Genomic DNA, 23,168 nt, shown 5'->3' on the forward strand with positions numbered 1-23,168 from the left:
CGTGGGCAAATGAGTCTATCTCCAGAATACGGTGTTCGTTTTTGTTTAAAAATCAGTGTAATTCAGCACCTTAACAGACATACAAAAACCATTCATGATGCGCCCTCAGCGAGCTGAGGGTAGAGGGGCACGTCCTCCACTGGACAGAGGCTGCAAACACCTGCCGCCGAGATCACGCTCAGTGACAGGGGCAAATGCCGTCCCTCTCATGGCAACAAGGCAAGAAGAAGAAACAAAAGACATAAATATATTTTGGAAAGAAAGAGAAAAACTGCCTTTATTCCCCAAAGACGTAACTTGTATATAGGAAATGCAAAAAAAAAAAAAAAAAAAAACCCTATAAAAAAGTCGCTATAATAAGTGAATTTAGCACGGTTGTAAGATACAGCATCAAGGTACAAATACCAATTGTATTTCTATGCACTGGCAACGACACTCTGAAACTGAAATTTAAAAGATGACATTTACAACAGGAAAAAAAAATCCCATGAGATACTTAGCTGATTCTAAAAAATTTATATGGAAGTGCAAAGCACCTAGAGCAGCCAAAGACAATTTTGAAAAAAACAAAAACAAAACGGAAGGATGTGCGGTGCCTGAAGTCAAGCTTTACCACAAGGTGGTTGAGACAGTGTGGCGGCGTCCTGAAGGACACAACGCGACAGAGCCCAGGCAGGGTCACACCTGGAGCCATGTGGGTGACATGGCGACCTCAGCGACCTCAGGGGAAGGAAAGTCTTCAGCCAGAGGTGTGGCTACAAAACAGAGTCACAAGAAACATTAGGTGGGTCACAGACCTGAATGTACACAGAGCTTCCAGAAGAAGACAGAATGCCTTTGTGACCTTGGGACAGGCAAGGGTGCTCAGAACACCAGAAGCAATAACCATAAAAACAGAAAATCACACTTCATCGAAGTTAAAAACTGCTCATCAAAGAAATACCATTGAGAAAATGAAAAGTCAAAGATTGAGAGACAAAATTAGCAATAAATATATCTGGCAAAAGACTTGTGTTCAGACTATATAAATAATCCCTCTGAATCAACAATAAAAGACAAACCACTAGCTAAACATGAGCGAGGAACGTAAATGCTACGAAACAAAATAAGAGACACAAATGGCCAGGAAGCACATGACATCATTAGGCCCCAGGGAGAGGACCCCCTGCACACACATTACAGCAATTCAAAATCCTGATAAAATGTGGGAGCCTGAATGTCAGATATCGTTGGTGGGGGGCACAGAGTGTGAAATGAGCCCCACAAGCAGGTATTTGCCCGAGAGGAAAGAACATCACACACAGAGAGATTTGTGCAAGGACAGTTACAGCCATTTTCCCCATAGTGACTCAAGTGGCCATGGCCAGGAGCAGGGTAAGCAGAGTGCGGCAGACGGCGGGACACGCTCCCCAGTACTGCTGACGTGGCCTAGCGCACGCAGACCGCCTCACTCGGAGGGCTGAGCAGCCAGACGCGAGCCCACAAGGAGAAGAGTGAGGCAAGCGAGCAAGACACCTGCGTGAATATTCTCAGAGAAAGTCAGCGTTGCACTTGAGGAACAAAGATAGAGAACCATGGAAAAAGCATTCAGACATTAGAAATATTTTTTAAAGTTTTTTTTTTTTTTTTTAAAGACTTCATTTATTTATTTGTCAGAGGGGACGAGCGAGCACAAGCAGAGGGAGCGGCAGGGAGAGGGAGAAGCAGACTCCCCGCTGAGCAGAGAGCCCCACGTAGGACTCGATCCTGGGACCCCAAGATCCTGACCTGAGCCGAAGGCAGACGCTTAACCAACTGAGCCACCCAGGCACCCTAGACATTAGAAATATTTTAGCAGAAGATCTATTTGGGAAAAATCACCTGGAAAGCAGAACAAAAAGAGAGATGGAAAACAAGGGAGAGGAAAGACAGGAGAGCTTGGGGGCCCATCTCGGAGGCCTGACCGAGCATCAGAAGCTCCAGGAACAGAGGACAGAGCCCAGGGTGGGGGAACATCATAGAACATTCCCCAGGGCCGAAGCTCATGATTTCCAAATTTGGAAGAGCCCCTGGAGCCCACCCAGTGTAGTGGATGGATGAACTGTTCCCAAGGCACATGGCCAAGTCCCTGCAGGCACAGGAACTAAGAGACCCTCCCACAGCTTTCAGAGGGAAAACAGGCCCCACTGGGCGTCCCAACAGGGACCCTGGAAGCTCCAAAGACAACGGCAGCAACATCGCTTAGAAATTCTCAGGGAAAATTACTTCCAGCTTGGATTCCACACCCAAATCGTCACTGAGGACATTTTCTGCTATGCAGCCTTTTAAAACTTTTACTTCCAAGGGGCGCCTGGGTGGCTCAGTCATTGAGTGTCTGCCTTCGGCTCAGGTCGTGATCCCAGGGTCCTGGGATCGAGCCCCGCATCGGGCTCCCTGCTCCGCGGGGAGCCTGCTTCTCCCTCTCCCACTCCCCCTGCTTGTGTTCCCTCTCTCGCTGTGTCTCTCTCTGTCAAATAAATGAATAAAATCTTAAGACAAAAACAAAAACAAAAACTATTACTTCCCAAACATCTTCTCTTAAGGAAGTGCGTAGAGCAGGAACGCTACCCAAATCAGGAATGTGTCAGGAAGGAGGGAGTTGTGGAATCCAGAAAACGAGCTGCACTTGGGAGGGACAAAGGCAGGTCCCAGGATGACAGTGAAGGGAAACTCCAAGACCGTGTCCTCGCAGCCAGACTGGGAAGCAACCAGCAGAGCCCAGAGGCGGTGGGATGCCTGGGGGGGGTGCCTCCCACACATGGGGAAGCCGAAGCCGCCCGGGATGGCGGCGAGCACAGACGGAGGCGGGTGCTCCAGGGGCGGTCTGGGCACCAATCTGTGACACCAGGAAACAGCAAATGGCAGCTGCGAGGAAGGACGCACAGCCACACGTGTGCAATGAGCCACGCTGTCAGAGGAAGGGACCCGGGGACAACCAGTGAGGCCAGTGTGGGGACTGTAGCAGGACTGCGAGTGGCGAGGAGGGGGATGGACTCTGACAGGAGACGGAGGGCGGACGGACGACACAGGAGAGTAGATGCAGGGTGGACAGATAAAACCAGACAGAAGAGGAATGTTACTCGGAGACGCAGGCGAGCAGAGGGCTGACACCACGCTGCAGGTGACGGTCCCTGGGGGACCTCTGGACGTGGTGCCAGGGCAAGACTGGCAGAGGACTGTGAGGCGATGGCCACAGGGCTTCTAGACTAAGTATTATTTTGACGAAAACTAAATTTTCATTAAACATGCTGCTGAGCATGCCCACAAACCAGGCCCAAATCTGGGCCACCTCACAGTCCGAGTCCCACAGAAGTAGCCTGGACCTTGCCTTCAGTCGGGCGACGTCAGGCGAGTCACCTGGTTCTCGAGAGCCCCTGGCTCGGCTCTCAAGTACAGGCCAGGGCAAGGAGGGTCGCCTCAGACAAATGAGCACACAGTTCATGCCGCACCGCCAGGCCAGGCCGCGTCTGGGGGCTATCAGGGGTGGGGGCTGTGTCCACCCGCTGTCCTGTCAGTAAGGGCCTCAGGCCAGACTCCAGGCCTCCGAGGTTTCCAGGTGGGGAAGTGCGGAGAGTGGGCTCAGACATGCTCCTCTACACTCTCCTGATCCTTTCTAGACAAGAGGGTCTGGGTCCTTGGCCTCCAGGCTGGACCACATCTCTGACCATAATTCGGCAGGTGTGAGCACGGGTCTGGCTCCACAGGCAGGAGACACCTTGGAGAGTGCCCCCTCCAAATGCCATGGCACTCCCAAGGGGCTTCAGTTCTTCCGAGCCCCTCCCTCCTGCTCACTTTGAAAGCGATGTTCTTGGGACACTGGAGGTGCTGAGCCAGGCACCTGCTCCTGGGGAGAGAGGCACCAGCAGCAGGGCTGGGGGCGCGGGTGGCTGTGCAAAATGCTCAGGAGGCCCTGCCCAGGGACAGCCCTGAGCCTCACTTGACCGGGGGGGGGGGGGCGCAAGGACTCTACCCCACAGTGCACCCCCAGCCCAGAACACAGTCCAGGTGCCCCGTGCCCTTCCTCCCTCCCTCCGAGGGGCAGGGGTCCAGCACAGATGTGGCAGCTCTGCTCTGCCTTCCCACAAGCATCTGGTTTGCCAGCAGAAGGCCTGGGTCTCATCACACCTCCTCACGGTGCACTCGGGCCCCACTTCTACTCCAGGTATAGATCCCTCTTTAAGTTCAGGAGAAAGGTGGCAAACACGGGGTAGTGGTCATTTAAGGAACTCAAGAAAGCTGATGAGGCTAGCACACCATAAAGTGTGTATTAAAATGGAAAGAAACTCACCCGGAGCCCAATGGAAAGACTGGCAAAAGGTAAGAACAGAGTTTTCAGAAGAGGCACGAACGGCTAACAGACAAGCAGACACTTCTGGCAAAGGCTATTAGAACAAGACACAAATCGTCTAATGCACTGGCCACCGTTAAAACCTGGGACAGCCTATGGGGAGCACTGCTTGGCAAGGTGCACTCAGGGCAGAAAACTGCTGGGTCATGTGTGAGGCCCATCTACAGGGACTGCTCCTAGGACAAGCTCAGACGGGCACACACGCACGCACACACCAGCAGCTGCAGGTGGACAGGGTGGGGACTCACCTTGCCCCCCCTCCCCCAAGCACCAAGGCAATGGCGTTGCCAGTCAGCACCCGAGCAAGGCGGGAGAAGTCTGAGTGCCGGTCTGGGGGCCTCTGGAAGACTCGCTGGTACATTTCCACCTGAGAGAGGGACCAGGAGACAGAGAGGCTGGGCCAAGTCCCACACACTGTGGCCTGACCAGGGCGGTTTCCTCTACTCGGGACCCAGAGCCCTCTCCAGGGCACAGCAGGGTCTGACCCCGGCAGCACCTTGGTGCACAGGCTTGCCTGGGAGGAAGCTCTTACAGGGCACGTGGGTGAGGGGGCAGTGTGGGCAACTGAGCTACACACCCACAGGCCCAGAAGGAGACCCCAGAGCCCCCCAAGTGGAGGTTGCTCCAGGGCATGGGCTATCAGGAACTGTCCACTGAGCTGTGGGGCCAGGCAGGCTGTGGCATGTGGGCAGCCTCTGGGGCACCCCAGCCCCCAAGCCCCAGGGCTGAGGAGGCTCCCCTCCTGGTGACCTCCCCTGCCCCACCGTCCCCCAACTCTCCCAGGCTCCCGGAGGTACATGCATGCCAGCATGGCTCTGTCAGGCTACATGCCTCCCCTCTGCGACCCCAAAGACGGACACCTACATCAATCTCCCAGGTACCGCTCCCAAAGATCAAGCTCAAGCAAATGTGAGCTTACAGAGAGGCAAGCCCCCCTCATCAGCACCCCAAGAAGCTCAGACTACAGAGACCCGAAGAGGGAACGTGAAGGAAATGCACTACTCAATCACAAAGCAAGTCAGGAAGGCCGTGTTCCGGAGGCCAGGAGTTCCCATGGGGTCGGCCCACCGCCCAGACCTCACCAGCTTGGGCATGCTTCTCCTGGAGAAGACGCGGCGGGGGCAGCACAGGTGCAGGTGGCCAGAGCACCAGCTCCGCATGTTCAGCCACTCGACAGTGCGGGAGGGTGCCGGCCCATCCTCCCGGTGCAGCAGGATCAGCTGCTTCTGGGCACGCACGGCTGTGCTCTCCAGCATCCGCTCCAGCTGCAGGAGAGCAGAGCCTGAGGGCTCAGGCAGGACAGAGCTGAAGGCCAGGGGTGAGCTGTCACAGAGACCCCACTCTGGACATTGCCCCACTGACCCGCCCCACACAGGCAGGAGGGTCAAGGGCAGGGCCTTGGCAAGTGGCAGCCCGGTTCTGCGAGCCAGCTCAGCTGTGTGTGTTGTGCCCTTTGGCTGTCAAAGCTGTGACCCTGGGGTCTGCCTGGCCATGTGCCTGCTTCACGCTGGGCTAGGTGAGAGTGGCCTCAGGGAGCGGTGGGGGTGTACAGGAGGGGAGGGGCCTCCTCCCCATCTGCTGCCCCCCACCACCTCATGGGCACACACTGTGACCTTCTCAGTGATGTATCTGTAAACACTCTCCCTTGCAGCAGAAGAACCTGCTTCAGAGATGGGTAATTTTTAGCTGCCCCAGGGTCAGAGAGAAGGAGGTGGGGAACGTAATGTGCACGGAAGGAATGGCCAGCCTACACTTCATACCCTTGAAGCTGGAAACAAAGTGGGCCGACGATGCAACTTCACAGCTGAGAACAGACAGATGGTGGGGTACTCACAAATAGGAAACTAAACAGTCATAAAAATGAGTGGAACAATATGGATAAAGCTTAAACACCTAAGTGTTGAGGAAAAAAGGACATTTCAAAGTGATATAAAATAGGACACTATTTTTATCAAATTTAGACCTGAAAAACAGTGCTGTATACATTCATAGTAAAATAGAAAAGACGCAACTTCACAAGAGGCCCCCTGGGGGCCACTTCAGGGCACCTGCCCTGCTTTGTGCTAAAACCACCAGAGGTGAATACAGCAAAATGTTTCCAAAGCATGCAGGGCAGAGATCTGGGTGTTGGCTTTTATTATGTCTTTTCCTGCGTTCTTGAAATATTTCGTTCAAAGGAAAAGACAGAGAAACAGAGGGGTGTGAAGAGAGTGGGCCCCAACCAGGACCTGCCCAGCCTGGAGCCCTGCCACTGCTACCCCCACACCCCTGCCTTGCCCTACCCGCTGCCAGCCCCTTGCACCGAGTCCCCGCCCAACCCAGGCCCACCCCCAGGCCCTCCAGCTCACCTCGCCCACCGTGGGCTCCTGCTCGCCCAGGCCCACGATGAGGATGCAGTCCGCTTGCCGGATGCAGCGCTGGGTCCAAGGTGTTAGCGTGCTGTCTGCCTGGTAGAGCACGATCCGGTGGATGTCCTCCTGCTGCCCCAGCCAGCTGGACAGCCGATACTCATGGACGCTAGAAGACACGTGGAGGGGCACAGATGCCAGAGCATGGACCTGGGGGTGAGCAGGAAGCTGGGGTGGGCCAGGCTGCTGCCCACACAGAGGCCGCGTACCTGTCTAGAGCAGCGGAGCCAAGGCGCTGTTTTATGTTGTCACTGGTCAGCAGCAGGATGGGGCCTGAAAACACAAACACTAACTACAGAAAACGGTCCTGACAGCCCAACTCCCAGGACCAGCAGCCCCAGGGCCTGCAGACAAGACCCCAACAGGTGGTGGGGGCCTCTCTGAACCTCAGTCTCCTTGCCTGCACAGGAAGGATTCAAATTTTTGCAACACTGAGACTGTGTGTGCGTGCTGGGGGCATGGGAAGCACAGCTTGTAAAACGCAAGATAATACAGAATGCCCCGAACCCGGATGAGCACGGCTGGCCACATTCAGTCAGTGTCACTGGTGTAGTCACCACGTGGAGATGCACATCTTTTCACATCTTGTGTGTCTGAAATCAGTGTGCATCTTTCCTCTATGATGCCTAGATGGACACAGGTGCCGCGGTCTGCCCAACCAGGAGTTCCAGCAACGGAATCTGCAGAAAGGTCACCGGGGGCTCACATGCACTGGAGGCTGCAGACAAGCACCCACAACCCTGGGCTGGAGAGGACCCAGAAGTCCTGAGGGCTTTCTTCTTGTACAGGGCTCTCCAAGAGCTTCAGTGAAAACGTGAGACTAAGAAATCATTGCATTGTATTTTAACTAGCAGCATCTGCTTTCCTAGAGGCACACAAAATAGGGGTGTGTCCTATGACGACGGTCCCCCTGCTGAGACGTGGCACGGGTGTCTCGGACCTAAGTGGCAGGGGCTTGGGGTGAGGGGGCTCGTCCTGTTGGGGGTCTGCACTCCTGGCTACAAGCTCTCGCTGGTCATCAGCAGGGGTCCTATAGAGGGAGAGAGACCTCTTAGGGCTGGGCTGCATCACAGGCCTGCAAGGGTGGGCACTGCAGTGATGGGTCTTGACCACCTCTCTTGGACGTCGTACAGGATGTGATGGGACTGGCAGGCTGTGTCTGGCTGCAGGAACAGTGAGGAGTGTAGTCCTTAGGCCCGCCAGGGACCCCAGGCTGGTCTCTACCTGCCCACTGGTGCATGTGTCCCATGTAGACACCCCTGCCTAGACTCAGGGGGGCTCTGAGGCGGCCCTCAGGGAAATGTCGGGCCAGCAGAGGTGGCACTCTGGGCTTCCATAGCACAGGCTGCCGCCCCTGTGGAGACCAACCCTGTCCCTAGCAGGGTCTGCTGCTTCTGGGCACGCAAGGGGTACGCTGGTCCAGGGCAGGGAAGAGAAACAGGATGGCTCGCCCACACTTGGGGAATAGCTGAAGCAGGCATCCGCTGCTGCTCCAACCTGCTCTGGCCTGGCTGCCAGACAGTCCTTCCCAAACACTGGAAGCTGAGGAGGCAGAACACCACCTCCAAGTGCTAGGAGAAAATGGCCATCAGCCTAGAATCTCCCTCCAGAAGGGAAAGCAACCTGCACAAGCATGGGCACCTGACTTCAGGCAACTAGGTTCAGTACAGCAGTGGGCCAAGTTCAGTCTCTCGAAAGGAGGGTCTGAGTTGCTGAGGAACCCTACAGACATCATCACAAAGCAATCCCAGTGGATTGTAAACTGAAAAGGAAAGGAAAAACCGCAAAGCATTTAGAACATCTTCATGCTTGGGGGCGGCATGCAATTCCTTCAGGAAAACACAAAAGCAGCAATGATGTAAGAAAAAAATTGATAAATTGGCCTGAATTAGAATGAAGAACTTCTGTTTTCAAAAGACGTCATTAAAAGAATACAAAATCAAACCAGAGAGAGAGAAAGATACGTGTGGTCTTGGCACACAAACAAGGGACTGTGTCCAGGTCCCATAAAGAACTGTGCCCACCACCAAGGCGAAGACAGCAACCCAACAGAAAGATGCTGGGCCACCTGGCGGGCACCTACAGAGAGGGCACCCTGACGGCCAATGAACAAACTTCTTAGTCACGGGGCATACAAATTGAAGCCACAAGGAGAGGCCACTACACACTCACCTCAATGCAGAGACAAGACTAACCACCCAGAGAAGTGGACCACACACTCTTCCCAGGGGCGCCCAGCTGGCTCCATCCATGGAGCGTGCGACGCTTGATCTCAGGGTCGTAAGTTTGAGCCCCACCATGGGCACAGAACTTACTTCAACAACAACAACATAACCCAAGACATCCTCTAGGATAGATTATATGTTAGGCTACAAAACCAGTCTTAATAAAGCTTTAAGACTGAAATCATACAAAGTATCATTTCTGGCCACAATGGTGTGAAACTAGAAATCGGTAACGAGAGAACCAGAAAATTCACAAATGTGTGGAAATTAAACAACACCCTCCTGAACTACCCGCAGGTCAAAGAAGAAACCCAGAGACCAGCGGAAACACAAACAGAGCATCCCAGACGCAGGGAGGGAGCAGTTGGCTGTGGAGAGAGGAGCCCAGAGCTACCAATGTGCTTGGAAGAAAGAAGATCTCAAATCAAGGACCTAGCTTTATTTATTTATTTAAATAATTTGTAGACTTTATTTTTATTTAGGTCCACGGAAAAATTGAGCAGAAAGTATACAGAGTTCCCGTACACATCCTCCCCTCCCTCCACCAGCCCGTTCCCTGTTCCCAGCATCTTGCATTAATGCGGTACGCTGTTACAGTCCATGAGCCAATACTGACGCATTAGGATGAACTGCAGTCCAGCGTGCTTATCAGGGTTCTTTATGTCGTACACTGTATGGGTTTGGACAAACGCAGAATGACACACATCCACCACTGTGCTATCACACCGAGTATTTTCACTGCCCTAAAAATCTTCCTCCATGCGCTCCCTTTTCATGCCTCCACCCCCCGACCCCTGGAAACCACTGATCTCTTTACCGTGTCCACAGTTTTGCCTTTTCCAGAGAGTTGGAATCACACAGCGTGCAGCCTTCTCAGATCGGCTTCTCTCAGTTAGTAACATGCATTCAAGGTTCTTCCGTGTCTTCAGTTTGCTAAGACTTTAAGTTTTTTTATGAAGAACCTAACTTTATACCTTGGGTAACTAGGAAAACAACAGCAACTAAACCCAGAACAAACAGAAGAAAGGAAATAATCGAGATTAGAACAGAGATAAATAAAATGGAGAACAGAAAAACAACAGAGAAAACCAATGAAACCAAAAGTTGGGTCTTTGAAAGACTCAACAAAACTGACAAACCTTAAGCTAGATGAATAAAGAAGAGATAAGACTCAAATTATTAAAATCAGAAATGATAGTGGGACATTATTGATCTTACAGAAATAAAAAGGAGGCACCTGGCCGGCTCAGTCAGCGGAGCACACGACTCTTGATCTCAGGGTTGTGAGTTCAAGCCCTATGTGGGGTGTAGCGATTACTTAAAAATAAAATCTTAAAAAAAAACAAAACACAACTATTAATGGGAAGAAACTTCCTCAGTATATGAAAGGCCACACGTAAAAACCTGAGCGGACATCACACTCAGTGGTACAAGACTCAGAGTTCTCCCCTAGGATCAGGAACAAGGAGAGGACGGCCGCCCTTACCACTTGCATTCGACAGTGTGCTGGAAGTCCCAGCCAGAGCACTTAGGCAGAAAAAAAAGAGAGAGAGAAAGAAAAAAGAAAAGCTATAAAAGGCATCAAAACTGGAAAGGAAAAAGTAACATCTCTGCTTGCAGACAATATGATCTTATATGTAGAGAACACCAAAAAACCCATAACTAATAAATTAAGTTGCAAGATATAAAAATAACACAGAAGTCAGCTGTGTTCCTATACAATGACCATAAACCATCAGAAAAAAAAAGGGGGTTTAAGAAAAATAATTTATAATAGCATCAAAAAGAGCAAAGTATAAGGAGTAAACTTAACCAAGTACACCGAAACCCCCAAAACATTGCTGAAAGAGATGAAAGAAGACGTAAGTATGTGGAAACGCGTCCCGTGTGCATGGGTTGGGAGACTGAACATTGTTGAAGTGCCTGGACACCCAGGGCGAACCACAGAGTCAGTGCAATCCCTGTCAAAATCCCAATGCCATTTTTTACAGATAGAGAAAAACCAATCCTGAAATTCCCACGGATCTCAGGGACCCTGAACAGCAAAGCAATCTGGCAGAAGAACAGAGCTTGAGGCCTCACGCTTCCTGACTTCCAAACCTACTACAGCAATCAACACGGCGCGGTGCTGACATGAAGACAGACGTACAGACCGTGGGAGAGAAGGGCCCAGAAATGAACCCTCACCGATATAAAATGGTTCTCGGCAGGGTGCCAAGATCATTCAGTGGGGGGGGGGTCGTTTCTCAATAAACGATAGCAGGAAAACTGAATATCCATAAGCAAGAAAATAAACCTCTACTAAACTTCACACCTTTGACAAAAATTAGCCCCCAAACAGATCATTAAATGTAGACTGGAACCTCAGGGGGCGCCTGGAGGGCTCAGTCGGTCAAGTGTCCGACTCTTGGTTTCTGCTCAGGTCATGATCTCAGGGTTGTGAGATCGAGCCCCGCTGGGCGTGGAGCCTGATGCAGGTTCTCTCGCTCGCTCTTTGTCCCTCCCCACCTGCCACACACACGCATGTCCTCTCCCTCAAATAAATGAATCAATCTTAAAAAAAAAAAGTAAAACTTTAGGCCTTTTGAAAAAACATAGAAGAAAACCTAGGCCCTAGGGCTAGGTGCAGAGGTTTTGGAAAGGCTACTGAAAGCATGTTCCATAAAAGGAAAAAAACGGATAAAGTGGACTTCACCACAATTCAGAGTTCTGCCTGTGAAAGTGGACGGGGCATCAGAGGGGCGGCTGCACCCCCAGCCCAGCCAAGAGCCCATGTCTGGAGGGTTGGAGGAATTCTCAAACTCAACAGTAAGAAAACAAAAAACTCAATCAGAAAAAGAGCAAAAGCCAGGACGTCATGAACAGATATTTCGCCAGAGGGGATGCGCAGATGGTAAAAAAGTACAGGGAGAGACATTCGGCATCGTGAACCATCAGAGAAACCAAGACGGAGCCACGAGCTGCTCTCACTGCCCACCCATCAGAGCAGCAGAAACGGGGCGCCCGGGTGGTGCAGTCGGTTGAACGCCCGACTCTTGATCTTGGCTCAGGTCACGAGCTCAGGGCCATGAGTTCAAGCCCCACACTGGGTGACACACTGGGTGTGGAGCCTGCTAAAAAAAAATAACAGCAGAAATAAACACCAGTAACAGCTCTGAAGGCCGGCGAGGACAGGCAGCGGTGGGGCTGCGGCAGGAGCACGCAGGGGTGCAGCCCTCTAGAAGGGCTGCACGTACACTGACCACACTCACCGCTTGCCCAGATGTCCATCCAGACAAAGGGAAACTTAGGCGCACACAAAAGCCTTTACACAAAAAGTCACAGAGCTTCACTGCTCCACAGTGAAAGGGCATCGTCTGAGCCAACAACGCCTGTGTCCTGAGGTCATCTGTGCATGATTCCAGTTTTAGGGCATTCTCAGAACAGGCTCCGAGTTATGAGCTGCAGGGGCGGGGGCCTGCACCTGGTGGCGGTGGCAGGAACCCACCCGGGAGTCAGGGTGCCGCAGAGCGCACATCGACCCAGGTGACGTCAGCAGGCCCTCAGACCACACCAACGGCCTTCCTGACCTTGACAGGGTGCTATCGTTATGTCACCCGGGGGAAGGGTACATGATCCTCTCTTTACTGTTTTTGCAATTTCCTGTGAATCTGTAATTATTACAAAATAAAGTTTTTTTAAAAAACAGAGTAAGCTTCTATGAAAGCAGCACATCTCTGCTGCAGGACTTGGAGATGCTTTGTGTGCCCTGGACAGTGCGAGCGACGCCAACAGGAGATGAACAGGACCCCCACAGCTGGGGTGTCTGTTACAGTGAGTGCCTTCTGTGTTTTAGAGTTTTGTTTCGTTTTTTATTTTATTTATTATTATTATGTTATTTTAGTCACCATACATTACATCATTAGTTTTTGATCCATGATTCATTGTCTGCGTGTAACACCCAGTGCTCCATGCAGAACATGCCCTCTTTAATACCCATCACCGGGCTCACCCATCCCCCCTTCCCCCTAGAATTTTTTTTTTTTTTAAAGATTTTATTTATTTATTTCAGAGAGAGAGAGAATGAGAGACAGAAAGCACGAGGGGGAAGGGGGTCAGAGGGAGAAGCAGACTCCCCGCCGAGCAGGGAGCCCGACGTGGGACTCGATCCCGGGACTCCAGGATCATGACCTGAGCCGAAGGCAGTCGCCTAACCAACTGAGCCACCCAGGCGCCCTAGAATTTTGTTTTGAGATTAAGTTTTAAGGACCAGAGTAGTATCTTCCAATTTTATAAATCATTTTTATTTGGTATTTATTTAATGCTTTCTATTGTCAAATGTCTACATCAGGCAGAGTATTAAAATATACACTCTTCTCACAGACCCCATTTCAGGACAGTAATAGAACACTCACTGTATTTATTATTATGCCATTTTTAAAAATACAACCCCTGACATTTTCAGTATAACTACATCACAGAAAGTTGATCTACTATTATTATGGTCACTCACAGTTATCTAAAAACTTATAAATAAAGTATTAAGAATACAGAACACTTCAGGGCTTGTGGGCGGCTCAGGCGGTTGAGCGTCTGACTCCTGATTTCAGCTCAGGTCATGATCTCAGGGTCGTGAGACCGAGCCCTGCGTCGGGCTCCACAGTCAGCGTGCAGTCTGCTCATGATTCTCTCCCTCTGCCCCCACCCCCGCCCCCGCTCCCTCTCTCAAATAAACAAAACTTAAAAAAAAAAAAAGGAATAGAGAACACTTTATGATTTTGGCAATTCCTAAGAGCTCAGGAATTTCTATTCCTCGTTCTCGAATTCCAACGTTTAACGGCTGTCAGGAATTTGAAAATACTACCCAAGCTCCCTGACCCCAACTGAGGGCATTTTCCACACGGTCAGTCAGCTCCTGCAGCCACTGCAGTGTCCCCCCGGGGTAGAAGGCTCCCTGAGCCACAGGTGCAGGGAGGCCCAGCCAGGCCCCCACAAGACCGTGTTTGCCACCAAGACGGTCAGGACGCCGGGCAGACACTCTCCTGCCCCCAGCAGCCCTCTCCCAGCATCCATAAGGCTTCCTGTGAAGGTGACCCTGATCGCACTTGCAGAAGGACCACGAGGCAAGGGGAGGAGGGCTCCAGAGGACCCTGGTGGCCTTGGGCAGGACTTACCGATGGCACTGAGGGCGTGCTTGAGCTCCAGGGCAAAGGCGGTGAGGGGCACATCCTCGGACACAGGCATGGCAGCCACCGTGGAGAGGTTGCCGGCGGGGTTCCCCGAGTCCCACTTGCTGCCCACAGTGTGCAGCCCAAACTGGTGACCTGCGGAGCACAGGGTCCTGCGTTGGCCTAAGAGGCTGGGCCGCGGCTGACAGTCTCTAATTGTTTCTCGAGGGCACCAGGACACAAGGGCCTGGGAGAGAGGAAGGGGCCCCAGGGCTTGCTCCAGGCCTCCATAACCAAAGCGTCTCGTGCCCACCCACCGGACCACCCTGCCTTTCCCATACTGTGAGCACCTTGCAGTTCACACACTCCAGGACTCAGGCCTCACTGATGAGAGGCACAGCATACAGAAAAGACCCTGAGACCCAGAGAAACCTCAGACGTCAGGCCCGCCTCCTGCGGTGTTTCCACTACGCACTGTAGAAACAGTGAGAGCAACCCGTGGGGGGCAGCAGCCTGAACCTTTGAGCAACAAGCCAGTGCAGTGAGAGCCTCCTGTCCCTGAGACCGGCTGTGAGGCCCAGGAAACTCAGTGCCTCCCTGGGGCCCCCACGGCAGCAGAGAAGGAGGCAGCAGGCCTGCCAACCCACAGAGTTGTTGGTTAGAGGGTCCCTGAGACTTTATTTCCAACAATGGAAATTTCTTGGCCAGGAGCACCTCCTATTTTCATGGAAGAGGTGGAGGGGGGGGCAGCCTCACTCTCCTGTTGGCCACATCCCAGGCAGACTCTGGTCTCCTGCAACCTGCACACGCCAAGGGCTCTCTTCCCGGCTCCCCGACTGCCTGCTGCCCTGGCCTGCTCCATGCTGCTCGCCTGGCCCAGCCAGCCGGCTGCCAACCCCCTGACTCCCACGCAGACCCCCCCGATCTCTGCAGTGCACAGCCACGCACATGCACTGGCCACACCGGAGGGGCCCAGCTCCTCCAAGACAGCATCCATTTCTGAGTCCGCTCATCTCACCCTGGGTGAGGAACGGCAGTTTTGAGTCCCAGCTGTGTCCCTGCATGGCCTGACCCAGAAACCAGAGGGGACGCAGGACAGCAGAGAGAGGAGGCAGCTCAGAGCTGGTCCGGGGCAGGGAAAGAAAAGGCCATGAGCTGGTCGCTGGGTGCACACTGGGCGGCAGAGGGGCCTCTTTGCAGCAGTTTTCCTGCAGCTTCTCCTCTGGGAAGCCCCCTCCTTTCTGTCTTTTCTAGCGACCTCTGACGCCAGAACCCTCCGTCTGAGGCAGAACCAAAGGGGACTCTCTTGCTAGCTTTGCATGGCTCTCTCTTCGCCCTCACCAGAGGCACTGGGAGGTCCTGGTTCTGGCTAGGAGGGAGATAGGGCAGGCACGCGGCACCTAATGGCTGCTGACAATTGCTCAGAAGGGTGCACAGAGGAGGGTGGATGGGCTGTGGCCTCCACCACCACCACCCCCCCCCAGCTATAGCCAGGCAGGCTCCATCCCCCTCCCAGCCAGGTGCTGCCTCCAGGGATCTTTCCCAGGGCACCCAGCACTAAGCAAGCACTTGCCTGGGGCTGCAGACACAGTGGGGCAGAGCCCCCCAACTCTCCACACCCTGCACCAGAGCAGGGAAATCACAGAGAAAAGAGGGATGGAGAAGGAATTCTCGAAACCTAGCACGAAGTCCTGGGCTCACCCCCGCATGGCCCACGCGTGACACCAGCCGGCCTCCACACCGGCTCTGGGGAGTGCACAGTAGGGCAGACCAGAGTAATATCGCAAAGGCCTCGAGAACTAAACTAACGTTCAAACACAGTCAGGGCCAGGACATGCTCTGTGAATATGAGCACCCCGACAGTCTGTTAAAACAGGAGATTTAAAAGAGAACCAGAGTCTCATGACATCATGCCTGAAATACAGGATATAATCCAAAATTACCAGCTATACCAAAAGCCAATAAAATCTCACCTAGAACAACAGCGGAAAAATGACAACAGGTCATAGAATTTGGAACTACTTGACAAGGACAGTGAGGCAGTGACACAGTGATCATGACCAGTAAGACACCTGCACAACTACCAATGAAGACAGAGCCCAGAGCCAACGACCCTGAAGACCCACCACAAGAAACTATTCCATCTGAACACTGGGGGAAGGAGAAAACCAGCTGTGCCCCAAAGACCTCGGAGACAATAACAGGCCTGGCATCCATGTCACTGGATTTCCGGAAGAGGCTAAAGAGGACAGAGCTGAAAGAACATTTGAAGAAATAAGGGCTGAAAACTTCCAAAGTTTGGTAAAAGACATAAATCTATAGATTCAAGAAAATGAGCATTTAGTCTCTAAAAACTAAGGACAAAGACAAAGTGTTGAACGCAGCCAGAGACAAAGCATGGGAAACGGACTTGGGAACAGCCATGTGTGGGCCTCTCATCAGAAGCCGCGGAGGCCGGTGGCAGCGTGTTCCCCCGGTGCCGCGGCGAAGGGCCCCCTGGTGCAGCGGCGCATCCGCGAACAAGTCTTGGGGATGAAGTAAAACAGACAGCCTCAGATGAAGGGAACTCAGAGAATATGTAGCCAGCAGGGCCGCCGGGGTGAAGAGTGGCAGAGCGTAGGTATTCTAGATGATTCTCCGCTCGCGCTGCCACAGCAGGTTTGCTGGCTGAATGCAGACGTCCCCATGCTGCGTGAGGGGCTCACTGAGCACAGCTGCGGGGGCCACTCAGAGTGATGGGGCCGTGAGGAACGGGAGCTGCGATCCCACAGCAGCTACGGAAAGCTCCCTGCGAAGATGCACACTGGAACCTCGAGTGAGAAATACGAGCAGAATACGCAAAAAGGCTGAAGGAACTCCAGAGAGGGTGGGCAGAGGAACTGGAGAAAGAACGAGAGGGGAGGACAGGCACCAGTCCCAGCCCAGGAGGGGCTGCTCCACACAGACGGTCTGCACACAAACTACACAAGGGGCCAGGTGGGGGCGCCTGGGGAGCTCAGGTGGCGAAGCATCCACCTTCTGCTCAGGCCGTGATCCCGGGGTGCTGGGACTGGTCAGCGGGGAGCCTGCTTCTCCTCCCTCTGCCCCCCAGCTCGTGCTCTCTCTCTCTCTCAAATATATAAAATCTTAAAAAACATACAAGTTGTCAGGTAGGATGACAAAAACGCAACCCAACTGCGCCTTCCACAAGAAACCCGCTTCGAACATAACCAGTAACACCACGCGCTGGGCCGTGCTTCCCACGTCCGCCCCGGACCTCAGGGCGTGGCCTCGTTTGGAAACAGGTCTTTGCAGATGTAGTCATCGAGATGAGCTGCACCGGATTCGGGTGGTACCGGCACGCTCTGCTGCTCCATGGGGCACACCGGCCACCCCAGTGCCCAGCTCACTGCCAGGAGACACAGGGCCGCCCTCCCACAGCTCGCAAACGGGCATGGGGCACAGACTACACAGGAGGACGAGGGAGCGGCGGGACGAGCCAGGGCATTGAAATGAAGTAGAAAAGGGAAACTGAGGGGTGCAGGGCTTGGGGTGGCCAGGTGGGTGTGGGGCTCTGCTGAAGGGGTTCCGGCAGAGGGCACAGCAGGCCAAGGCAGGTGCAGGCGGTTCCCGCCGCTGCTGACCAGGACAGGGGGCCAGCAAGTATTTCACAGAGCACTTTTGCAGAATTAGAACCAGAAGAGAACACATAAGCTGACAGGGAAGGGCCCAGCACTGGAGAATCACCTGTTCAGCTCGGGTCAGACAACGGCCTCCCACCAGTACCCCCCAGTGCCAGGTTTAAATCCGCGCTCCACGGCGGACCAGGGCTTCCCTCCCGCACTGCCCACGCCCAGGCCTGTAGCAGCCACGGGGCAGGTGGGGCCTCTGAGGCAGGAGGGCGGGGCTCCCCAGGACACACCTGTTGCAGTTCCCTGCTGGAGGCTGCCCAAAATCTTCTCACCCAAGAGATGAATCAGCCGCGTCACAACCTGGGGGCAGAGAAAGAAAGGAGGCCACACATTTAAACCAAGAAGAGAAGCACCCTGGATCCACATTTTCAAAACCACCATGTCTGTAAACCCCTCTGGGCTGAGGGCAGTGGGGTGGTGGCAGGCTGGTCACTGGGAGGGGGGCCCCAACTCTATGGGATGAGGGGCTGCCCCACAGAGAGCCCACCGGGGGCCAGCAGGTGTGAGGGGCACATGTCCTGTGACCTGGCACCCGAGCCAGGGTCTCTTTTTACTTCCAGGGCAGGGAAGCACCAAGGGAAGCCACGACCACCCTACCAAACTGCCTTATCCAAATTCCGAGTTCCCCTTTCCCAAGATGCAGAGCAAGAAAGCCCTGTACTGTGGGAACCACACATCCTTGTACTTGCCCCTGCCTGTCCTGAGACTCCTCGCTGGTTTTATTATTTATTTATTTATGATTTTTATTTATTTATTTGAGATAGCGAGAGAGTGCAAGCAGGGGGAACAGCAGAGGAAGAGGGAGAAGCAGGCTTCCCGCGGAGCAGGAAGCCCGATGCGGGGCTCGATTCCAGGACCCCGGGACCATGACCCGAGCTGAAGGCAGATGCTTAACAACTGAGCCACCCAGGCGCCCTCCTCACTGGTTTTAAACACCACGTGGGGCATCGCTCGTCTTGTGGAATGGGCCAGGCAGGCTTCACTCGCTGGGTCCCCGCGACCCCCTCCTGCCTCCTGGCAGTGCCCAAGTCATCTGTCCCAAGGCCCTTATCCCCAAGTGCTGGTCCACACAGACACTTCCTTTAAAACGTGCAATCTGCCTGCTCCAGGTCACTCCAATCTGCACCTCACTCCGGTACTCAGAAGGATGCAGGCCGGTGCCTGATAATCCTGAGTTCACGGTCTGGATGTCCCGCTTCCTGAAGGCAGCCCACAACAGGAGCGCTTACCTGTGGGTACCTGCGCTTGATGGATGTCAGGGCTCCTGTCGGAAGCTTGGCCAGCTCGGAGTCCCGAACGGCATGCACTGTCGTCGCCCTGGCCTGGTGGGTGAGCGTCTCCACCTGAAGAAGAGAGGCTGGGGAAGCACAGCCATACTGCTCATGCCCTCCAGCCCTGCAGACCCAACCAGAAGGCAGAGCACATGGCCGCCCTTCTGGAACATGGTGTATGGGGCAACAGGAAAGAAAGGCGCCAATCCAGCCATGCCTGTGCTGTTGGAGGAGCATCAGTGAGGGCTTGTCAGAGGGTGTGCTGCCGGCAGCACTGGGGCCTCGGGTCAGGCACCAAGAAGACACCAGCCTAGCCGGGGCCTCGTCCTACGTAAGTCTCAGAGGAACCACCTTGGGGCATGTTTTCCTGGTAGGGGTGAAGGGGCTGCTCCAGGGTCCCCCCCAGGGAGACGCAGCCAGCCACTCTCCCTGGAGACTTTCAGAAGTCACTGTGCCACGAAAGTCAGCCCCCCAGGAAAGGTGTGCCCCAGACTAGGCGGGTAGAAGCCCTCCTCAGGCCACTTCCACGGGCCAGTAGCCACCCTGGGGCAGAGCATGGTGAGGAGGGAGCCCGGCCCTACCACACCAATGAGGTCTCCGCGGCCATACTCCCCCGCCAGTCGCTTTTTGCCGTCGTCCTTCCGGATCACCGAGCGTAGCCGGCCACTGAGGACGATGTAGGTGCAGTCTGACTTGTCCCCCTGCCTGCGCGGACAGAGGCTGTTGGGTGCGGAGGGGCAAGGCCAGGAAGCCCTCCCCCATTTGAGGTGGGGGAAAAAAAATGCAATCTTCTCACTGTATTTTTTTTTCTGTTTTGGAAAATACAGTTACTTTCCATTAAGAAATATATACGCCAGGGGCCCCTGGGTGGCTCAGTTAAACGTCTGCCTCCGGCTCAGGTCAGGATCCCGGGGTCCTGGGATCGAGCCCTGGTTCGATCGTTGGGCTCCCTGCTCAGGGGGAGTCTGCTTCTCCCTCTGCCTCTGCCCCGCCCCCCTGCTTCTGCTCATGCACTCGCAGACACGCACACTCTCTCAAACAAAATCTTTTAAAAAAATAAAGTTTTAAAATAAATAAAAATACATATGCTAATATATAAACGGCTTATTGTGATTTTTAAATAAATGATTACATATTTAAAACGTCCTTAGTTTTAATTTTCAGTACCATGAAGATCGACAGCTGTAACCGCATCTGTGTGACACGGAGCTAGGGTGCCCAGACGACACCCCAGGGGGACATTCAGCACATGAGCACCTTCATCAATGCCATTTTAACGTCACCTCTGCTGGGCCATCTCAAAGGATAGTGTGGATTTGCAGCGAATGACGTGGAAAGATGCCCATGAGAAAGCGTGTGTGTCTGAGTGTGTGTGCACGCACACGGGTGTGGTGACCTCGGGGGGCAGAGCCGCATCTGTCAGCGGCACCGTTTTCCCAGTGGAGACATGCGGAGGGCAGAGACCTGCACCCCCGTGGGCCCCACCTGTACACCGCGCGCCCAGCCTCCACCTCCATCCAGTCCAGCGCGAAGTCGATCTGCCGCACGAAGGATGACACCCGCTTCACCACGGTGTGTGCGACACCCAGGACCACAGTCGGCTGCTTCCGCATGATTCTGCCAAGCCAGCCCAGAGTCACGCCTGCCCCACCACGGCCTACAGCCGACCCCACCAGGGCCAGCCCTTCCCTCCAGGCCACAGCACTTGAGGAGTTGGCAGGACCCACACCCCCATTTATCAAACGGTGATGCCACGTAGCAGGTGACAGAGACACAGGCCCAGGGCTAGGACAGAGCTCGGTGCCCACTCGGCCACCTGCTCCATCATGGCCCATGTACACCGAGCGCCCAGCAGCCCTGGGAAAGCCCACGGAGCCCCCTGCCCACTGCCATCTACCTCACAGATGTGCTCAGAGCACAGGCCTCACATGGGGTCTCGGCCCTGGGAGTGCGATGCAAAGTCCCTGCCCCCCACAATGTGCCCTGAAGTCCAGAGTGGGTGGAGAAAGTGGCCGCGGGGGGCACAAGACAGGGTGAGGCTGAGAGGTCGGAGGGCAGCAACCACACGGGGCCTCGAGCCGGGAAAGGCAGTGGGTGGACCCTGGGCACGATGGGGTCCCTGGCAGGCTCTGGCCAGCAGGAACACAATGGACCTGGTACCCTGGTTGCTGCGTGTGAACAGGCTGCTGGGGGTGAGGGCAGAAGCAGGGCGTCTCCTAGGGTGTGGAGGCTTCTGGAAGGCAGCAGCAGAGGCATGGTCAGCTCAGGGGCTGCAAGCCGGACTGGGGCCCCTCCAGGACTCGGCCCAAGCGATGGGCAGGTAAGAGTCACCAGTCACAGAGCAGACAAAAGCGGGAGCAGAAGCAAAGTGGGGGGAAATCTACGGTTCAGCTTTGAACAACAGATTAAGGAAGCCCCTGAGGCCCCCCGGGGGATGTCAGGACAGCAGGCCGACGCACAAGCCTGCACTCAGGAGGGAAGTCTGGGGGGAGACGTGAATTTGGTACATAAAGACCCAGGACTGGATGAGATTGCTCAGGACACCAGTCAGACGACGTCTACAGGGCAGGTCGGGGCCCAGCAGGGACTCACTCATAGAAGTGTGCCTTGGAGATGCAGAGGAAGCTGCAGTCCCTGTTGGCCTTGATGGTGAAGATGAGGGGCTCCCCCGTGAGCACGGCCAGCTGCCCCACCACTTCCCCAGGGCGCACCACGAACAGGCAGGTGTCCCCCTCACTGTCGACCTTCCGCTGGTACACGTGCAGCAGCCCCGAAACCACGAAGAGGATGTTCACGTCCTGACCAAACAAGGGGTGTGGGCCGGAGACCACAGGGGCTGCCCGCGCTGTCTCATGTCACTGTTCCTGGGCCCAGGCTCTCCCAGGAAACGTGTCAGCAGCATCCACGGTTTTATCGTTTGATTCTCTTGCGGCAGAGAGGCTAGCCATGGACGCATACCCCGCCCACACGTCAGCAGGTCGCCCGCACGTCAGCGGGTCTGTGCCGCCCAGGTGCTCCCTTCTCTCTCCACGCGGCCCTGCTGAGTCTCCCCGACCCCACACACGCCACATGTCTGCCAGGTGTGCCTGTGAGAGATTCCGATGCCCACCTCAACTCACCTGTGTCCATCACCTGGCCTCTCTCCAGACCTGCTCACCCTGCTCTAGTCGGGCCCCTCCGCTCTGGTCCGAGCAGGAAAGGGCCAGTGCAGGGCTCTGGGAGGCCCGAGGCCAGAGGCTTGGCCCTCAGGGTCTGGGAGGCCAGGGGCAGACAGAGGCCGGCTCTGCACCCTGTGCCCCCCACACAGCCTCCGAGGAGCCCCGGGTACTGTGCGCCACAGAAGGCAGTAGCGAGGACTGAGGCCTGCAAGTAGGTGAGGGCTTTCCTGATCTGTGGCCCAGACTGACCGGCATAAGAGAGTCAGCCAGCAGTCTGCTTCCTCTGGGGAAAAGGAAGACCCTTTCCTGGTCATGGCACACACACGAGGGAAGAAGGGGGAGGGGAGAGGCAGGGACACCGATGCCCTCGGACAGCCTCAGACAGTCCCCTCGGGGGCCTGACGCCACCTTGCCCCCCAGACTGGACCGCCTCGCCTTCCCCATCCAGGGCCCACAGGCTCCTGCTGCCTGGGCACGTCTGTCCCCCAAGTCTGCACAGCCAGCTGCCATCACCTGGACCCCTATGAGGCAGGAGTGGAGGCCCAGGCTCGGTCTGCTCTCCCAAGACAGACCCGTCTCACCAAAGCTGCTCTAAAAGCAAACTAGGCAAAACACCGTCCACCGTGCTAGTGCAGGAGCCAGAGAAAATGCAGCTCCGAGAGAGACCCCCAGACCACACCAGCACCAGGGGAGACAAGCTCCCAGGAGGGCAGAAGCTGTGGAGGTTATCTTTGCCTGCCCAGTAGAATGTGGCTTTCAGAATCAGAAATTAGGTCCATTTCATTACAAAAATATTTTTCATCTGTATTTGGATCTGAGAATTGAGGAAACAAAAGCATCTCTTCTGCACCTGACTGTGAAATCAGTGATGACTCCTATATGAATGCACATGCGCGAGTGTCCATGAGCGTGCACACGCACC

General features: G+C 54.6%; 1 protein-coding gene across 5 annotated transcripts in view; it reads right to left on the reverse strand.

Moving 5' to 3' along the window:
- Window positions 1-23,168, reverse strand: part of PNPLA7 (patatin like domain 7, lysophospholipase) — a 61,128-nt gene that overhangs the window by 7,845 nt on the left and 30,115 nt on the right. For all 5 annotated transcript variants that reach the window (XM_028094593.2, XM_028094589.2, XM_028094590.2 and 2 more), the window contains exons 17-26: window positions 21,681-21,886; window positions 20,574-20,705; window positions 19,670-19,793; window positions 19,047-19,160; window positions 18,048-18,117; window positions 14,153-14,302; window positions 6,984-7,047; window positions 6,715-6,883; window positions 5,449-5,631; window positions 4,615-4,733 (exon numbers count right to left, since the gene is read on the reverse strand). In XM_028094593.2, the coding sequence (XP_027950394.1) occupies window positions 4,615-4,733; window positions 5,449-5,631; window positions 6,715-6,883; window positions 6,984-7,047; window positions 14,153-14,302; window positions 18,048-18,117; window positions 19,047-19,160; window positions 19,670-19,793; window positions 20,574-20,705; window positions 21,681-21,886 (1,331 nt within the window). The remainder of the gene's footprint in view (window positions 1-4,614; window positions 4,734-5,448; window positions 5,632-6,714; window positions 6,884-6,983; window positions 7,048-14,152; window positions 14,303-18,047; window positions 18,118-19,046; window positions 19,161-19,669; window positions 19,794-20,573; window positions 20,706-21,680; window positions 21,887-23,168) is intronic.

This window comes from Eumetopias jubatus, unplaced genomic scaffold (genome assembly GCF_037043125.1).
Source record: "Eumetopias jubatus isolate StellerSeaLion01/CBP00866 unplaced genomic scaffold, mEumJub1_p1.0 scaffold_15, whole genome shotgun sequence".
NCBI classification, from domain to species: Eukaryota; Metazoa; Chordata; class Mammalia; order Carnivora; family Otariidae; genus Eumetopias; species Eumetopias jubatus.